At 38.9% G+C, this 20,229-nt stretch overlaps 1 protein-coding gene across 1 annotated transcript; it reads left to right on the top strand.

The window, feature by feature from the left end:
• The first annotated feature begins 637 nt into the window (after positions 1–637).
• Positions 638–11,435, top strand: IQCF2 (IQ motif containing F2). Its single transcript, XM_034997519.1, has 2 exons — positions 638–740; positions 10,740–11,435. Exons 1-2 carry the CDS (start codon positions 638–640, stop codon positions 11,144–11,146), a joined length of 510 nt encoding a protein of 169 aa, XP_034853410.1. The 3' UTR covers positions 11,147–11,435.
• Positions 11,436–20,229: the final 8,794 nt, after the last annotated feature.

Raw genomic sequence — 20,229 nt, 5'->3', positions numbered from 1 at the left:
GAGCTGGAGTCAGGCATGAAAGCAAACAAAGGATGCTGCTTCTCCAGCCGTCTCAGTGCGGCGGGGGGAGGGAAGGACTATGCAGCCCAGGTAGGTGGCCAGACCCAGGTGGAACATGATTCATGACATGCTTGTTCCAGACAGGCCAACCAGGTCCATGTAATGGTGGGATAGCTAGTGCCAGAATGCTCCATTTTACAGATGAGGAGCCTGAGCCTCAGGGGACAATGTGATGTGTCCAGGTGCATTAAGAGAGAGGGGCACAGACAGGAAACATATCTGGTCTACTGGGTCCCTGCCCAGTGCTCCTGAACTTCTGAGGAAGCCCTTCTTGGCATGCCCTGGAGCTGAGGTGGGTGGGGAATGTTCCCTGAGAATCCCTTCTTTATCTTTGCAACCTCTCCCCCCAAAGAAAAAGAAGCACCCTGACCAAGAGCAGAAAGCCGTAAAGATCCAGGCGTGGTGGCGGGGCACTCTGGTGCGCAGGACCTTGCTACACGCAGCACTCAGAGCATGTATCATTCAGCACTGGTGGAAGGTGACGCTGGCAAAGCTGTTGGAGAAGAGAAAACGAGCAGTCCTCGAGTCTTTCTTGTGGCAAGAATGGGCAGCGGTCAAGCTGCAGTCCTTGGTCCGCATGTGGCGCATCCGCCAGAGATACTGGAATTTGCTCCACGCAGCCCGCATCATCCAGGTCTATTGGCGCTGGCATAATTGCCATTCCCGTGGCTTTTTCCATGGTACCTACGACCTCACAGCAACCCATCTGGGACTTGAACTTGAGATCTCTCTGGGGTCACAGATGTGTCGGATTACAGACAACATCCCCTTCCCAATAAAGAACTAACTGATCAGGTCTGCTCCCACTCTGTGTCACTGGGTCTCTGTCAGACCAGCCCCAGAGGTCCCTGCGTCAGCAGGGTCAGGGAAAATGATGGCAGAGACTGGGCCTGGCACACTCAGCTCTGAGGAAGTGGCTGAGGTCATTTGGGGTCCCTGGTGGAGAAGGATTCTGAGCATCCAGTGCTGGGTGAGTGGGGCCTGTAATTGATGAGCAATGTCTGCCATGGGTAGGAGAGTTGGGGTTGCAGGGCCGCCCACTCAGCCAACTCCAGAGACACTCCTTTACAGTGTGGTCCATGTATATGGCGCCCCCTGTGGTTGTGCCACATGGAGGTTGCGTCACCTGATGCTCTTCATTCTTCAGTGTCTTCCCATTAAATTTAGAACAATTCCAAAAGCCCTCCTGGGTCTCCATAAGCCTGCATGATCTGGCCCTGGCCGTGTCACCCTCTCTATGTCCCTCCTGGCCACCCTGCTCTTCAGATCTCCCCCACACACACACACTCCCATCTCAGAACTTTTCACTTGTTGCCTCCTCTCCTTAGATAGCCTTTCCAGATGGAGCTCCCCTCCACTCACATGTCTCTGCTCCATGCTCCCTCCTCAGGGAGACCTTCTTTGACCACCTTATTGAAATGGCTTCCCCACCCGCTACTGTATGTTCTACTACCTGACTCTGCTTTCCTGTTTTCAAAGTCCCAATCACTACCCAAGCTTATCTTACCTCATTTTCTATTTTCTGTTGCCCCCACTAGCAGGCAAGTTCCAGGAGAGCAAGGACTCTGGGTTCAGTGCTGTTCCCAGAACCTAGGTCAGTAGGTTCTCTCTGCTTCTCCCTCTCTCTCCCTTTCCAATATCTTATTATATATATATTTTTTAGGTTCTTCATATTAGGCCATTTTGTCATCCTTAAAAAAATCCCTTTCTGAGTTGGGAGAGACTGCCCCTCCCAGGGCCAGCCAGTTCTTAGAGATAGCAAAGGACTCATCCCAGAACATGCCTTTCATCCACAAACGAACAAGTTCAGGGCCACTTCCTCTCTCTTTGTCCTGTACACCCCCAGAAGGCCATATTCCTCTGCTTTAATCATCCCAAGCCAAGTACTAGGCATCTATATAGCTTAGAGACCACAGAAAACATTCAAACCAGCCAAACCTAAACTGTTTACCCTATCCTGCCTTGCCTTTCCCACTCCAACAAAAGCCATGGGAAAAGCTCTTTTCTTACTCTTGCTTTCTGGCACCTGACTGAAACCTATTGCTTCCCCTGTAACCATGTGTGACTTGCAGTGACCTCCTTTTTTGGACTTGTAGTATAATAAATTTGGGGCACTAATTAGTAACAAGAATATATATGAAAGAATTAATCTCCCTGGAAGAGTCAATATATAGTAAAGATAGCGGATTAATAGCTTATAAACCTTGTATGTCAAAACTACTATTTGATATCACCTGTCAGAATGGCTAGAATCTAAAAGATGAGAAATAACAAGTGTTAGCATGGATGCAGAGAAAGAGGAACCCTTATGCATTGGTTATAGGAATGTAAATTGGTCCAACCATTGTGGAAAACAATATGGAGGTTACTCAAAAAATAAATAAAAATACCATATGATCCAGTAATTTCACTACTGGGTATTTACCAAAAAAAACCCCCAAAACACTAATTCAAAAAGACATAGTAGCTGCTCAAGCGTCCATCGATAGTTGAATGGATAAAAAATATGTTATATATATATACTACTCAGCCATAAAAAGGAATGATATCTGGTCATTTACAACAACATACATGGACCTAGAGAGTATTAGACTAAAGTGAGATAAGTCAGACTGAGGAAAACAAATTCAATATGGTTTTACTTATATGTGGATAAGAAACAAAACAAATGAATAAAGAAATGCAAAAAGAAGAATCAGACCTATAAATACAGAGAATAAACTGATGGTTGCTAGAGGGGTAGGGGGTGGAGGATACATAAAATCGATGAAGGGGAGTGGGAGATATAGGTTTCCAGTTATAGAATGAGTAAATCAAGGAAATAAAAAAGAAAAAAGAAAATGACTATAAAATATAGTCAATGGTATTGTAATAGCATTGCATGGTGACAGATGGTAGCTATTTTACTGGTGAGCTACTGGTGGTGAGCATAGCATAATGTATAGAATTGTTGAATCACTATGTTGTATGCCTGGAACCAATGTAACATTATGTGTCAACTATACTTAAAAAATAATAAAATAAAATAAAGCTAGTAGAAGGTTAAAAGACAAAAGTAGTAAAGCTATGATTACAATAATTAGTTAAGAGATACACAGACAAAAAGATGTAAGATATAAGATTAAAAGGTGTAAAATGTGACATCAAAAACAAAACATGTTGGGAAGAGTAAAAATACTGAGCTTTAGAATGGGATCAAACTTAAAGTTTTTTTTCCTTTCAAATTTATTTGAAGACTGAGGTAAGACAGTGGAATATTTGACTGAACAGACATTTGAAATATGGAGGAAAGTGAAAAGATCTAAAAATCCAGATTTGAAGAGTCCCTTCAATTAATAATTACTAGAATATAACTACTTAGTTGATTTTTAAAAAAATCTTTTGTATTTTACATTTTTTTATTTTATTATGTTATGTTAATCACCATACATTACATCATTAGTTTTTGATGTAGTGTTCCCTGATTCATTGTTTGCGTATAACACCCAGTGCTCCATTCAGTACGTGCCCTCTTTAATACCCATCACTGGGCTAACCGATCCCCCCACCCCCTCCCCTCTAGAACCTTCAGTTTGTTTCTCAGAGTCCATAGTCCCTCATGGTTTGCCAAACAAGTTTTTTATCAACTTAAAATAGACTTATGGATATAAGTTGTTACATGTATGCCTCATGGTAACCACAAAGCAAAAACCTATAGTAAATACCCAAAAGATAAAAAGTAATATAAGCATACCACTAAAGAAAGTCCTCAAACCACAAAGGAAGAGAGCAAGAAAAGAACAGAGAGGAGCTACAAAAACAGCCAGAAAACAATTAACAGAATAGCAATGAGCACATACCTTGCAATAATTACTTTAAATGTAAATGGACTAAATTCTCCTAAATTCTGCCTTCAATGACATCTTAGACCAGATGGAATTAACAAATATACAGAACATGCCATCCAAAAGCAACAGAATACATGTTCTTTTTGAGTGCACATGGAATATTTTCCAAGATAGATCATATGTTAGGCTACAAACAAGTCTTAATAAATTTAAGAGGATTGAAATCATATCAAGCACCTTTTCTGACTCTAATAGAAATTAATTACATGAATAAAACTGGAAAATTCACAAATATGTGGATATTAAACCCCATGCTACTGTATAACCAATGGACCAAAGAAGAAATCAAAAGAGAAATTTAAAAATGCCTTGAGACAAAAATGAAATATAACATACCAAAATTTATGAGATGCAGCAACAGTAGTTCTAAGAAGGAAGTTCGTAGTGGTAAATGCCTACTTCAAGAAACAAGAAAAGTATGAAATAAAGAGATTAACTTTGAACCTCAAGGAACTAGAAATAGAAGAACAAAAGAGGCCAAAGTTAGTAAAAGGAAGGAAATAACAAAGATCAGAGCAGAAATAATGAAATAGAGACTAAAAAGACAATAAAAATATCAATGAAACATGGTTCTTTGAAAAGATAAACAAAATTGATAAGCCTTACCTAGACTCACTGAAGAAAAAAGTGAGGAGGACTCAAAATCAGAAATGAAAGAGATGTTACAATTGATACCACAGAAATACAAACGATCATAAGAAACTACTTTGAACAGTTATACAACCTAGAAGAAATTGATAAATTCCTGGAAACATATAACCTCCCAAGACTGATCATGATGAAATGAAAATCTGAACAGACTGATTGTTAGCAGAGATTGAATTAGTAATCAAAAACCCATTTGGATGTCTGCGTGGCCCTGTCAGTTGAAGAACCGACTCTTTGTTTTGGCACAGGTCATGATCTCCTGGTCGGGAGATCAAGCTCCATGTCCAGCTCCATGCTCAGCAGGGAGTCTGCTTCCCCTCTCGCTCTCCCTCTGCCTCTCCCCCTACTTGCCCACTCTCTATCTCTCAAATAAATAAATAAACCTTTAAGAAAAACAAACAAAGCATCTCTCAACAAATAAAAGTTCAGGACCAGAGAGCTTCACTGGTGAATTCTACCAAACATTCAAAGAAGGATTGATACCAATCTCTCTCAAACTCTTCCAAAAAATAGAAGAGGAAGGAACTCTTTCAAACTCATTTTATAAAGCCAGCATTACCCTGATACCAAAACCAAACAAGGATGCCATAAGAAAAGAAAATTACAGACCAGTATCCCTGATAAACATAAATGTAGAAGTCCTCAACAAAATATTAGCAAACTGAATTCAACAATACATTAAAAGGATCATATATCATGATTGAGTGGGATTTATTCCAGGGATACAAGGATGATTGGATATCCACAAATCAGCCAATGTGATACACCACATTAACAAAATGAAGGATAAAAATCATATCATCTCAACAGATGCAGGAAAAAATTGACAAAATTAAATGTTCATTTATGATTTTAAAAACTCTCAACAAAAGGGTTATAGAGGGAATGTACCTCAACATAATAAAGGTCACATATGCCAAGCACACAGCTAGCATCATACTTAATAGTGAAAAGCTAAAAGCTTTCCTCTAAGGTCAGGAACAAGAGAAGGATGTCCAATCTTGCCACTTTTATTCATCATAATATTGGAAGTCCTAGCCAAAGAAATTAGGCAAGAAAAAGAAATAAAGGGCATCCAAATTGGAAAGGAAGAAGTAAAACTATCACTATTTGCAGATAGCATGATATTATATTAAGAAACCCTAAGGATTCCATCAAGAAACTGTTAGAATAAATAAATTCAGTAAAGTTACAGAATACAAAATAAATACACAAAAATCTGTTGCATTTCTTTACACTTATAATGAACTATCAGGGAAATTAAGAAAACAATCCCATTTACAATTGCACCAAAAAGAATAAAATACCTAGGAATAAATTAAACAAAGAGGTGAAAGACCTATAAATCAAAAACTACACAACATTAATGAAAGAAATTGAAGAAGACAAACAAATGGTAATATATTTCATGCTCATGGATTAGAAGAATTAACACTGTTAAAATATCCATACTACCCAAAGCAATTTACAGATTTCAATACAATCCTTATCAAAACTCCAATGGTATTTTTCACAGAAATAGAAAATAACTGTCATAAAATTAGTGTAGAATCACAAAAGACCCTGAAAAGCCAAAGTAGTCATGAGAAAGAAGAACAAAACTGGAAGCATCACACTCCCTGATTTCAAACTATATTATAAATCTATAGTAATTAAAACAGTATGGTATTGGCATAAAAGCGACACACAGGTCAAAGTACCATAATAAAAATCTCAGAAATAAACTCATATACACATGGTCAATTAATTTACAACAAAGGAGTCAAGGATATACAATGTGGAAAGGACAGTTTCTTTGATAAATGATGTTGGGAAAATTAGACAGCCACAGGCAAAAGAATGATACTGGCCCACCATCTATATATCATGCACAAAAATTAATTCAAAGTGGATTAAAGACTTGAAACCTGAAATCATAAAGCTCCTAGAAGAAAATATAGGTGGTAAGCTCCTTAACATAGGTCTTAGTGATGATTTTTTTAATCTGACACCAAAAGTAAAAAAGCAACAAAAACAAAAATAAACAAGTGAGATTACTTAAAACTAAAAGTCTTCTGCACAGCAAAGGAAACCATCAATAGAATAAAAAGGCAACCTACTGAATGGGAGAAAATAATTACAAATCATATACCTGATAAGGGGTTAATATCCAAAATATATAAAGAACACATACAACTCAATAGAAAAAAAAAATCAAACAATCCAACTTAAAAATGGGCAGAAAAGCTAACAGACATTTTTCCAAAGAACGCATACAGATGGCCAACAGGTACATGAAAATATGTTCAATATCATTAGTCATCAGGGAAATGCAAATCAAAACCACAATAAGAGGGGGGCCTGGGTGGCTCAGTTGGTTAAGCATCAGACTCTTGGTTTCAGCTCAGGTCATGATCTCAGGGTCCTCCGTAATGCGGAGTCTGCTTGTCCCTCTCCCTCTGCTCCTTCCCCACTCACTTGCTCACTTTCTCTCTGGAATAAATAAATAAAATCTTTTAAAAAAAACACACACACACACACACACAATGAGATATAACCTCACACCTAGCCATAGAATGGCTGTGATTTAAAAAAAAAAAAAAAAGACAAGAAATAAGTTGGTGAGGATGCAGAGAAAAGGGAACCCTTGTGTACTGTTGGTGGCATGTAAATTGGTGCTGCCACTATGGAAAACAGTATGGTGTTTCCTCAAAAAATTAGAAATAGAACTATCATACTATCTGGCAATTCCACTTCTGGGTATTTATCCGAAGAAAATAAAAACACTGATTTGAAAAGATATATGCACCCCTATATTCATTGCAGCAATAGCCAAGATATGGAAACAACCTAAGTGTCCATCAATGGATGAATGGATAAAGAAATTGTGGTATGTACAATGGAAAGTTACTTAGCCATAAAAAATAATGAAATCTTGCTATTTGCAACACCATGGATGAACCTCAAGTGTTCACTTATACTAAATGAAATAAGTCAAAGAAAGACAAATATCATATGATTTCTCTTATATGGAATCTAAAAAAAACCCAAAAACAACAAAAATAACCTCATAGATACAGAGAACAGATTGATGGCTGCAAGAGGCAGGTGGGTGAGTGGAGAAATGCATGTGTTTTATTTTGTTTTTAGGGAAAAAATAACCTGCCATATGACCTAACAATTCCACTCCTAAGTACATACCCAAGAGAATTGAAAACATATGCCCATACAAAAACTTGTACATCAATATTTATAGCTATATTATTCAAAATTGTCAAAAAGTAGACACAACTCAAATGTCCATTAATTGATGAATGGATTTAAAAAAGTAGCATATACACGCAATGGAATATTATATGGCCATAGAAAGGAATGAAATACTGACATGCTACAACATGAGTGGACCTTGAAAACACTATACTAAGCAAAAGAAGTCAGACACAGAAAGCCATTTACTGTGTGATTCAAATCATATGAAATATCCAAAATAGTCAAATCTATAAGGACATAAAGTAAATCAGTGGTTTTCAGAGATTGGGTTAGGGAAGAATGGAGATTGACTGCTAATGGGTATGAGGCTTATTTGGGGGTTTATGAAAATGTTCTCAAATCAGGTAGTAGTGATAGTTGCACAACTTTATGAATATACTAAAAATTATTGGATTGTACAGTTTTAAACAGTGAGCCTCATAGAATATAAATTATATCTCAAAAAGACCTTCACAGGGGTGCCTGGCTGGCTCAGTTGGTGGAGCATGTGACTCTCAATCTCAAGGTTGTGAGTTCGAGCTCCACATTGGCTGTAGAGATTACTCAAAAATAAATCTTTAAAAAGAAGACCTTTATAGAGAAAAATTTTAAAACATTATAGAAAGACATAAAAGAATTCTTAAGCAGAGAGGAATAGTCCATGGTCTTAGAAGGAACTTAGTATCAGAAGATAGCTTTTCTTCCCCAAATCAATGTACTTACAGTGAAAATCCTAGCAGGACTTTTCAGGGAACTAACACTAACACTGTGAAATACTTAATGGAAATCTCTGTCTAATAGGCTTGAATATTTGTCACATTGGATATATCTGAATTTGTAAAGTTTTTTTAGAGTTTGGATATGACTCTACCTGGTCTTGGTGCCTTATTTATGGTGGATCTTTATTTATTTATATATTTTTAAAAGATTTTTATTTATTTATTTGACACAGAGAGAGAGACAGCGAGAGAGGGAACACAAGCAAGGGGAGTGTGAGAGGGAGAAGCAGGCTTCCCGCGGAGTGAGGAGCCTGATGCGGGGCTCGATCCCAGGACCCTGGGATCATGACCTGAGCCGAAGGCAGATGCTTAACGACTGAGCCACCCAGGCGCCCCTTTATGGTGGATCTTTAATAGCCTTCTCAATTTATCAAGTTTTACATATTTCTTCAATTAATTTTGGTAATTTACTTTTTGTTAGGAAATCATTTCCTCTTAGCTTTCAAATTTATTACCATGATATTCTTATATTTATTTAAATCTCCTTGTGATTGTTTTGCCTTTCTCATTCCATTTTTGTTCTCTTTCTCCATCACCCCGGTTCATGGAGCATTTATCTTTAATACTGGTCTTTTAAAAAATACCACCTTTTAAATTTTCTATTTAATTTACATTTTTATTTCTATTTTGCTGCTTTCTAGATTCATCTGCTCTCTCTCTTCTAGTTTCCTATGGTGTATTGAGGTACTGAAACCTGAGTCAGGGGAAGACGGGAAATGCTAAGTCTGAGAAGACACTGGAGAACTATAAGGAGATACACTGCCATGGTCCCTCCTACTCTCCTGTGTGACTGATAATGAGGAGCAATGTGGATGGGCTTACTGGAGGAGAGCCCTGGTATTTCAAGTGCCCTATCTTTCCATTCTGAACTCTGGTACATCTCTGACATATCCGGGGGAAGTAGACAGGCAGTAAAAATTCCCATGGAGCTTGTTTCTGAGGAAGACTCAACTCTGTGGTAGATATCCCAATCTTTATGTCATAATGCAGTTGTGAACTCATAGTTGTCCCCCTCATTTTACTCATGCCAGACTTTGGGAAGTAGAGAAATCAAGGCTAATGAACCATCTATAGACAAGCCATGGGGATCCGATTTTGCGTAAGAGACGTGGCCAGATTTAGTAGGCAAGCTAGGAGTGGGTGGAAATCACCTGGGACTTCACAGGTCTTGGGAAAAGAAGGGATGCTGAAGCAGGGGGTATCTGAGCACAGAGCCTTAAAGAGAAACAGCAGTCTTACCTCATCCATTCATTTCCCATTTAATTCTGATGACAGACTCATGGCAGTTTAATTTTAATTATAACTGAAGATGTTGAGGAAGTAATTGAATTGAACAAGAGGAAGAAGCAGAAACTCAAGGTGGGTAAAATCTCCATGTAGTTAAGAGATATCCAGAACATTTATGTCTGTGTCATGAGGCTGTGGAATTGTGCTTTTTATGGACCCAGAGTCTAAAATAATCAGGTGTCAACTCAATATTGGCTCATTTTTTCTCCACTCCCTTCTCTACCTGGGCTCTCTTGGTCTCAGTTAGACTGTGGCATGAAAAGTGAATGGAGAGAATGAAAGCCATCAAGAAATGAATAGGGTTGGGAGGTGAGAATGTGAGGACTCTGAATTAGAGAGTACAATGTTCAAAATATGGGCTGAGTGGAAAATGGGATGAGGGTGTTGTTCAAAATATGGGCTGGAGTAGAAAATGGGATGAGGGTGCTGAAAACCCACCACAGTATTGAAGTACATTGTTGTGGCAGAGAGAAATCAACCAACAATGGTTTGGGACTAGAATTAGCAGAGAATACCAGACAAAGGCATTAGGAGGCCAAACCTCCCAAACCCAATAAGCACTGAAGAGGTAGAGCATGACTAACAAAGTCCTTCACATCCCTAATGCACCCTCCTAGCTACTAAAGGTTTTCCCTTTATCCATACACCTGTGAGATAGTCAGGAGGAGGATGCGACTCTGAGAACAGGGTGATCTGCCCATAGTGACAGAGGAGGGCTCACAACCCAGGTCTTCTGGCTCCTAAGCAGTGTCCTAACTCCCCTGAACTCTCCAAAGAAGTGATAATGGTTAAGAGAATCTGGGCCCCTTCCAGGAAGATCTTGGAAGTTGATGGCAGGAAGTTCCCTGAGTGGTCTCTCTTATCTCCACCCAGAAAAGTTTAGAAACAAAAACAAAAGCAGCCTCAGAGATTCAGGCCTGGTGGCGTGGCACCCTGGTACGCCGAACATTGCTGCATGCAGCCCTCAGGGCCTGGATCATTCAGCGCTGGTGGAGGCAGACCTTGGAGAAGCTGCTGCAGAAGAAGCGAAGGGAAGCCCTGGTTACCTACGCAAATACAGTGAGGGCAGTGGTCAAGATCCAGTCTTTGGTCCGTATGTGGCGTATCCACTGGCGATACTGTCAAGTGCTCAACGCCATCCGTGTCATCCAATGCCACTGGGAATGCCACAACTGCTATACCTGTGCTCTCCTTCGGGGCCACTGTGTAGTCACAGCCACTCACCTACAGTTCCACATTGAGATCATCAACTCCTAAGGGCTGGCAAAAAGGGGCACTGTGTCTCCTGTCCCCAGTAAAGATCTAACCTGGTGTGGTATGTCTCATGTTCTCCCCTAGCTAATGGAAATGTTGGGTCTTAGGCCATGCTACCTCCTCTTCTTCCTGGGAAAGAACTTCAGTGAAGTATTCCCTTTGTGCCCATGGACCCCATTCTGAACTCATGATGACCATATGCTATTTACTCAATTGCCAAAACAGAAACTGAGGTCCTAGTCTATCCTGATATATGACAGAGCCAGAAGTCTCAGTTCCCATTCCCAGCCCCATTCCTTTTTTCTTAACTGGGGATCTGAAAATAGGTGGGCTGCATCTTCCTGAAGACTCTGAGCACCTCTGCACATGAGAAGAGATGCTGAGACTGTTCTCTGTCAGCCTGGGGTTGGGGGTTGGTGGGGATACCTCAGACAAGGTATCTTTGACAAGCCCCTAGAGAAAATGCCAACATTTGCCTGACTCTACTGGAAGCAGTGCAATGCAGCTCCAGGTGAAGGACAAGAGGCTGGTCTTAGTGATAGGTGCAGCTGGGCATGCTGATAAGCAGGTGATGACCCTGGGAACTAATGGAAAACAGTTCATGGTACTCCAACTCTGTCTCCACAATATCCTTACCCAAACCCTTCTCCCTAAGGGCTGCAATACGAACAGGGTTCCCTCTGATAGTATCCCATCCTTACTCTTATCTCCATTTTTGGTGATTTTATCATTGGCCGGAGGGTCCCATCAATCTCCTGGCCTCTAATAAGTTATTTTGGCTCCCATCCTCACTCCCATAGTCATACTAAAGCCACTCACTCCCATAGTCATACTAAAGCAATGCGATTCAATAGAACTTTCTGTGATGATAGAAATGTGCTGTATCTGTGCAGTCCAATGTAGTAGTCACTAGCCACATATGGTTGTGAAGCACTTGAAATCTGCCTAGTGCAATTTTAAAGAACTGAATCTTTAATTTAATTTAAGTTTAAATGGGCACACGAGGATAATGGCTATTCCATTAGACAGTGTGGCTGTAGACCTCACCAGTACGAATAATTGTTCTCTTGCCCAGATTGCTTTTCCTACTGTTCCATTTTCTAATTACTTTATTCTCTCCTTCCAGTTCACCTTTTAAATACTCTCAATAGAATGTTTCTTCAGATGAGGTCTTCTAATCTATTGACCCTACCTTTTTAGTTTTTACAGTCACCATCCCTGTCATGTCCTTGCATCTTTCTTTTCCCAGTTTAGATTCTATGGTTAATCATTGTAATCTCTGCCCTGAACAACTTGACTTCTCTTAGCCGTCTCTGTGCAAACATGCATGGGGTGAACTCAACCATCTACCTGCTCTGTACCTACAGAAAAGCGAGCATGGCTGGAGCAAAATAAACAACCCTGAGGCATGGTCTCAGTTTATATTCATGACTGCAGATCTCTACTGGACAAATTTCCCAATACATTTCTCTGATATGCTTGCATTTCCATTTTCTGAGTTGAATATCCATATCACCTCCTTTCCAAATGTCCAATTTTATTTTTTCTCCCCTTGAAGTTGGTGATGTCACCATACATTTAACTGAAGAAATGGGAGCAGACTGGACCCCCATCTTCCTACCACCACATTATCCAACCCAGCTCCATCTGGACCATCATTGCTGCCTTCCCTTCAGTTTAAATAAATGGTCTTTGATTCCATCAAAGCCCAATCCCTCCACTACCCTGCTACCATCTCAAGGTATTTGATCCTGCATTCAAACCCCACTATCCAAATTATCAGTGTCTACCCTTCCATCTTTAACAATATATGCCCTTGATCAATTTCTGTTCCAGATTTTTGTTTCTCTTCATAGCAAAACATGTTGTTGCTGTTTCCACTTCTCTTTCTACCATTTTCTCTTCAACCCATTCCAGTCAGGCTCTATCACTCTCACTCCACAGAGACTGCACTGATCAACATTACCAATATTCCAACTGGCCAAATCCAATGACTATTTCTGTTTTTACCTTATGCATCCTCTCTACATCAGGCTACAAAGTTAACTACTTCCTCCTTATTGGAATACATAATTTTGTAAAAAAGGCAAACTACAAAAATCCCACCATTTAATCCATAAATACTTTAATATATATTTAATAAATGAGAACTTTGTAAAAAAAATATAACCTCAATATTATTACTTCTTTCAACATTCACAATAATTCTTTAATACCATAGACTATGTATATGCACCCAATAACTGAGCCTCAAAATACATAAAGCATAATTCCCCTGTGCCCTTTTGAAGTCAACCACTACTCCACCACCAGACCCTAGCAACCACTGATCTGTACTCTGTCTCTATTATTTTACCTCTATGAGAATTTCATATAGAATGAATAATAGTTTGTTGCCTTTTGAATCTGGTTTCTTTCACTTAGCATAATGCATTTGAGAATTCTATATGGTGTTGTAGGGATTCATTTTTTTTTATTGCTGAGTAGCAATCCACTGTATGGATGTTAAAAGGACATCATTGCTAGGCATAGTATTCTTGGTTGGCAGTTGAAGGATCTTGGAGTTGTTTGCAGTTTTTGGTGATTACAAATGAATATGCTATGTATACTTGTGTACTTTTTTGTATGAATCTAAGTTTTGCACTTTATTTTATTTATTTGGTTAAAAACCTAGATCTAGGAGCTTCCCATTCTGGCACAAGATGGTTTCAACTCACTTTTCCTTTCTTCTCCCCTCTACATAGAAACTAAATAGTCTGAAAATAATTCAATAGACAATCATAAAATGACTCTGGAATGTGGAAAGAAGAAAGTGGATAAGCTAGGAACCTCAAGGTTTTAAAATGTACACCATGATGAATTCCCTTGGTTATCTTTTTGTCTATCATATATCTCAGACTGGACACCAGAAATGTCTGCAATCCAGAACCACTTACAGGTATAGGAAAAACAAAACAGAAACAAGAAAACCTGCTCTCTATAGCCCAGAAGAAACTATGCAGGGAGACCCATACCTAATGGCAACAACAGGCTAAACTGACTGCAGTAGTGATACTAGTACCCAGATAGGTCAATCCATCCCATGCTCCATAACCACTGGTAGCAGCAGGCATGATCTGCCCATAGCAGTAGTAGTGGAACCCAGGCTTATCTACCCTCTCCACAACCCACATTAGCCAGCTGCAGTGCCCAAGTTGTCCTCAGAAGTGGTAGCAGCAGAACCCACCAATTTCTCATTTGCGGGTGGAAGCAGGCCTGATTCACCTTCCTGATGAAAGAAACCGAAGGAGAGACAAATAAATGGAAACATATGCCATGTTCATGGTTAAGAAGAGTTAATATTGTTAAAATGTCCACACTACACAAAGTGATCTACAGAGTCAGTGCAATCCCTATCATAATTCCAATGGCATTTTTCACAGAAATCGAAAAAACAATTTTAAAATTTGTATCTAGCCACAAATAATCCTGAATAGCCAATGTAATCTTGAGAAGAAAAAAAAAAGAACAAAACTGGAGGCATCACACTTCCTGGTTTCAACTCATATTACAAAGCTATAGTACTTACTGACATAAAAACAGACACATAGACTGATGGGACAGAATAGAGAGCCCAATAATAAACCCATACATGTATGGCCAAAGTTTGACAAGGGAGCCAGGAATACACAATGAGTAAAGAATGGTCTCTTCAATAAAAGATGGGAAAACTGGATATCCACATGCAAAAGAATGAAATTGGACTTTTATCTTCACCATATACAAAAATAAACTCAAAATAGATTAAAGACCTAAACATAAGACCTGAAACTGTAAACTTCAAGAAGAAAGCATAGGAGAAAAACTCCTTGACATTGGTATTGGCAATGACTGGAAACATTTGAGAAGAATTGGCTTTAAATGGTTGGTAGAATTCACCCTTCAAGTATATGATTTCATCAAGTATATGGTTTTGGCTTTTCTTTTTTGGGAGATTTTTTTAAATTACTGCTTCAATTTCCTTACTCATTATTTATCTGTTCAGATTTTCTATGTCATCATGATTCAGTCTAGTAGGTTGTATGTTTCTAGGAACTTACCCATTTCTTCTAGGTTATCCAATTAGTTTGTGTGTAACTGTTCATAGTAATCTCTTACAATCCTCTGATTTTCTGTGGTGTCAGTTGTAATATACACTCTTTAATAATTTTATTTATTTGAATCCTCTCTTTTTCTTGGTTAGTCTAGCTAAAGGTGTGTCAAAAATTGTTTATCTTTAAAAAAATAACTCTAGGTTAATTGATTTTTTTTCTATTATTATACTATTCTCTATTTCATTTATTTCTACTCTAATATTTTTTCTCACTTTGGCCTTTGTTCTTCTTTTTCTAGTTCCTTAAGGTATAAAGTTAGGTTGTTTATTTGAGATCTTTCTTTTTTTCTTAATGTAGACATTTCCACTGTAAACTTCCCTCTTAGAACAGCTTTTGCTGCATCCCATAAATTTTGGTATGTTGTATTTTCATTTTTATTTGTCTCAAGATACTTTGATTTCCATTTTTATTCCTTTGACCCATTGATTGTTCAGAAGTGTGTTGTTTAATTTCCAATACTTGTGAATTTTTCAATTTCTTCTTTTTATTGATTTCTAGTTTCATGCCATTGTGGTCAGAAAAGATCCTTGGTATGATTTCAATCTTCTTGAATTTTCCAAGACTTTTTTTGAGACATAACATGTGATCTATCCTGGAGAATGTCCCATGTGTGCTTGAGAAGAATGTTATTCTGGTGTCATTGGATGGAATGTTGTGGATATATCTGTTAAGTCCATTTAGTCTATAGTATTATTCAAGTCCATTATTTCCTTATTGGTTTTCTGTCTAGATGATCTATCTATTGTTGAAAGTGGGGTTTGAAGTCCACTACTTTTATTGTATTGCTATCTGATTCTCCCTTCACTTCTGTTAAGATTTGCTCTAGGGGCTCCTGGGTGGCTCAGTCGGTTGGGTGTCTGCCTTCAGCTTGGGTCATGATCCCGGGGTCCTGGGGTCAAGCTCCGTGTCGGGCTCCCTGCTCAGCAGGAGTCTGCTTCTCCCTCTCTTCCCCGCTTGTGCTCTCTCTCACTATCTCTGTCACTATCTGTCTCTCTCTCTCTCTAAAATAAATAAATAAAATCTTTAAAAAAAAAGATTTGCTCTAAATATTTAGGGGCTCTTGCACATATCTATTTACAACTGTTATATCCTCTTGATGAATTGACTCCTTTACCACTATATAGTGACCTTCTTTATCTTGTGAATGATTTTTTTAAGTAGTCTCCACACTGGACACGGAGCCCAACATGGGGCATGGAGCCCCATTTCAGGATTTGGGTCAGACCAAGTTTAACAGGATTTGCTCCAGGGGCTCCCAGGCTGTGGCTGAGAGGGGCTAGAGCTGGTTCACAGGCCACTTAGGGTCACAACTAGGGCCCATGTCTGTGGGCCTGTTGCCTGAGACATAAACACACATGACTCTTCCTAGGTTCCTGGAGGTATGGTGCTGGTTGTAAGGTCAAGGCCAAACAGGGGGCACAGAGCTGTTTCTAGGTGTGTAGACAGGACCATGTTTGGTGAGTCAGCCACTGGACATGGGCCAACATTCTCAAAATGGACCTCCTAGGTCTTGACTCCACTGGGGTTTCACAATCTCTTACCTGGATTCCAGAGCTCTCACAAAGTATTTTCATCCATGAGTGGCTGCCAAGTTATTGCTGCTGAAGGGCAATAGGAGCAGGTAACCTCCTTTTCCACCATCTTGCTGATGTCATGTGCTAGAATACATATTTTTTTTTAATTCCCAAAGCAAAACAGTAAAAAAGAAACAACCCAGCTAGAAAATGAGCAAAAGACATTAACAGACATTTCACTGGAGAGTATACAGATGGCAAATAAGTGCTTGAAAAGATATTCAACTTAATTAACCACTTGGTAAATGCAAATTAAAACCACAGTGAAGTGTCACTACACACCCATCAGAATGGCTAAAACAAAAAATAGTGACAAAACTAAATGCTGGTGAAAAGATGGAGAAACTGGATCTCTCATACATTGTTGGTGGGAATGTTAAACGGTATGGCAACTCTGGAAAACAGTTTTGAAGTTTCCTAAATAACTAAACATGCAATTCTCATACAATTCAGAAATTGTGTTCTTGGGTATTATTCCCAGAAAAAAATGGCAATTTATGTTTACACAAAAGCCTTTATATGAAGTCAAAGCTAGAGAAAACATGGCAGAGGAAGGACCAGGAATCCATCTCCTTCATCTATACAACTATTGCATTGGCAGAATCTGTCTGATATAGCTATTTTGGAGCTCTGGACTCTATTTGAAGTATTATAACTTCCAGAAATTTGGATGGTAAATTGTAGTTAATTTTGGTCAATTTCAGCTCTTAACACAGTACTGACTACCCATCCCTGACCCCTCACCCCAATCCACAGCACCATGGTAGGCAACCATGCATGAGTTCCATAAAAATTTGTACTCAGCTTTCAAGAGCCAAGGTGAGCAATAAAAATTCTGTCCTCTAACTATCAGGGATCTGTGCTCAAATTGCTTATTGCTGCTTGTGATCACAGAAGTGCAGAAACAGAAGCAGGCAGCCATTGTTGCAATCCCCACCACAATTGTTGCAATACCCTCCCCCTCCAGCCAAAACTATTTCCAGGGGATTTAAAGATATGGTTCATTTTTACCCTTCACTTTTCTCTTTATCCCTTTTTCAAAACCAGACATTTAAGACCTAGAACACATGGACAGGGGAATTTAAGGAGTCACCATGTATGCCCAGGGAAAGGTGTGGGCTCAGAAATGACCAGAGAAGATCTTAAATTTACACCTTAGATTAATCCCAAGCACAGAGATGCCCTACAACAAACCAACAGCAACAACAACAAACCTAGCAAAATCAGAGAAAGGGTGAAAATCTGACCACTAGAATTACCACATTATAAGATTCAAATGTCTAGTATTTGACAACAACAAAAATTACAAGGCATACAAAGAAATGGGAAACTATGGCCTATTCAAAGGGAAAAAATTAGGGGTGCCTGGGTGACTCAGTTAAGTGTCCGACTTTTGATCTCAGCTCAGGTCTTGTGAGTTCAAGCCCTGCATTGGGCTCCCCACTGGGCATGGGGCCTACTTAAAACAAACAAAAATCAAACAAACCAAAGGAAAAAAATTAAATCAACAGAAACTCCTTGAGAAAGGTAAGATGGCAGGCTTGCTAGAATTAGACTTTAAAACAACTGTCTAAAATGTGCTCAGAGAGGGGACCCCTGGGTGGCTCAGTCGGTTAAGTGCCTGCTTTTGGCTCAGGTCATGATCCCAAGGTCCTGGGATCAAATCCCACATCAGAATCCTTGCTCAGTGGGGAGCCTACTTCCCCCTCTGCCTGCTGCTCCCCCTGCTTGTGCTCTCTCTCTGACAAATAAATAAAATCTTTTAAAAAATGAAAAGGAAAAAAGTGCTCAGAGAGCTAAAAGAAGACATGGACAAAGCCAAGAAAGATATGTAAAACAAAATGGAAATATCAAAAGACAGAAAACATTTTTAAAAAGCAATTCTGGGGGGGAAAGCAATCTAGAATTGAAAAGTACAATAACCAAAATGAAAATTTCACTAGAGGGATTAAAGCAGATCTGAGCAGGCAGAAGAATCAGCGAATTTGAAGATAAGACAATTGAAATTATTGAGTCTGAGGAACAGAAAGAAAGATTGAATAAAAGTTAACACAGCCTAAAGACCTGTGGAAGACCACCAAAGCATCCAACATATGCATTGTGGAAGCCCCAGGAAGAAGAGAGAAAGAGAAAAGTACAGAGAGATTACTGAAGAAATAATGACTATGACTAATGACCTCCCAAATTTGATGAAATGCATGAATATAAACACCCAAAAAGCTCAGTGAACCCAAGACAGGATAAACTCAAAGAGACCATGCCAAGGCACACTATAATCAAACTTCCAAAAGACAAAGACAGAGAGAATCTTGAAAGCATCAAGAGAGAAGCAATCCATTACATATAAGGGATTGCCTATAAGTCATCAGCATATCTCTCATTGGAAACCTTGAAGGTCAAAAGGCAATTATATTCAAAGTGCAGAAGGAAAAAAACTGTCAACCAAGAATCCAATATCCAAATAAACTGTCCTTTAGGGCGCCTGGGTGGCTCAGTTGGTTAAGTGACTGCCTTCGGCTCAGGTCATGATCCTGGAGTCCCGGGATCGAGTCCCGCATTGGGCTCCCTGCTTGGCGGGGAGTCTGCTTCTCCCTCTGACCTTCCTCCTTCTTATGCTTTCTGTCTCTCATTCTCTCTCTCTCAAATAAATAAATAAAATCTTAAAAAAAAATTTAAAAAAAACTGTCCTTTAAAAATAAAACAGAAATTAAGACACTTGCAGATTAAAAAAAAAAAAATGCTGAGGGAGTTTGTTACCACTAGACCTGCCCTGATAATGCTAAAGGGCAAGTTGAAATGAAAGGACAAAAAAAAAAAAGACAAAAAATAAATAAACACACACACAAAGAAATGAAAGGACATTAGATGTAACTCAGCCATTTAAAGAAATAAAGAAAATACATTGACAATTTTTAAAGCTATTATTTTAAACAATTATTTTTAATATTTCAAATTATTATTTTTCTCAACACCCAAAAACCAAATACTCCAATTTAAAAATGGGCAGAAGAAATGAACAGACATTTCTCCAAAGAAGACATACAGATGGCCAACAGACACATGAAGAGATGCTCAATATCACTCATCATCAGGGAAATGCAAATCAAAACCATAATGAGATATCACCTCACACCTGTCAGAATGACTAAAATAAAAAAACACAAGAAACAAAAAGTGTTGGCAAGCATGTGGAGAAAAAGGAACCCTCATGCCCTATTGGTGGGAATGCAAACTGGTGCAGCCACTGTGGAAAACAGTATGGAGGTTCCTCAAAAAGTTGAAAATAGAACTGCCTTATGATCCAGCAATTACACTACTGGGTATTTACCCAAAGAATACAAAAACTAGAGGAAAAAAAGAATACAAAAACACTGATTCT

The sequence above is a fragment of the Mirounga leonina genome, unplaced genomic scaffold (genome assembly GCF_011800145.1).
Source record: "Mirounga leonina isolate KUSES-001 unplaced genomic scaffold, KU_Mleo_1.0 Mir_94, whole genome shotgun sequence".
In the NCBI taxonomy this organism is placed as follows: domain Eukaryota; kingdom Metazoa; phylum Chordata; class Mammalia; order Carnivora; family Phocidae; genus Mirounga; species Mirounga leonina.
The sequence above is the reverse complement of the archived record's forward strand: the minus strand, read 5'-3'. Positions and strand labels throughout refer to the sequence as shown.

Coding starts and splice junctions, on each gene's coding strand:
- IQCF2 (XM_034997519.1), top strand. CDS start 638: ATGTGGCGCATCCGCCAGAGATACTGGAATTTGCTCCACGCAGCCCGC. Junction 741..10,739: donor TTCCCGTGGCTTTTTCCATG/GTACCTACGACC, acceptor AAGTTCCCTGAG/TGGTCTCTCTTATCTCCACC.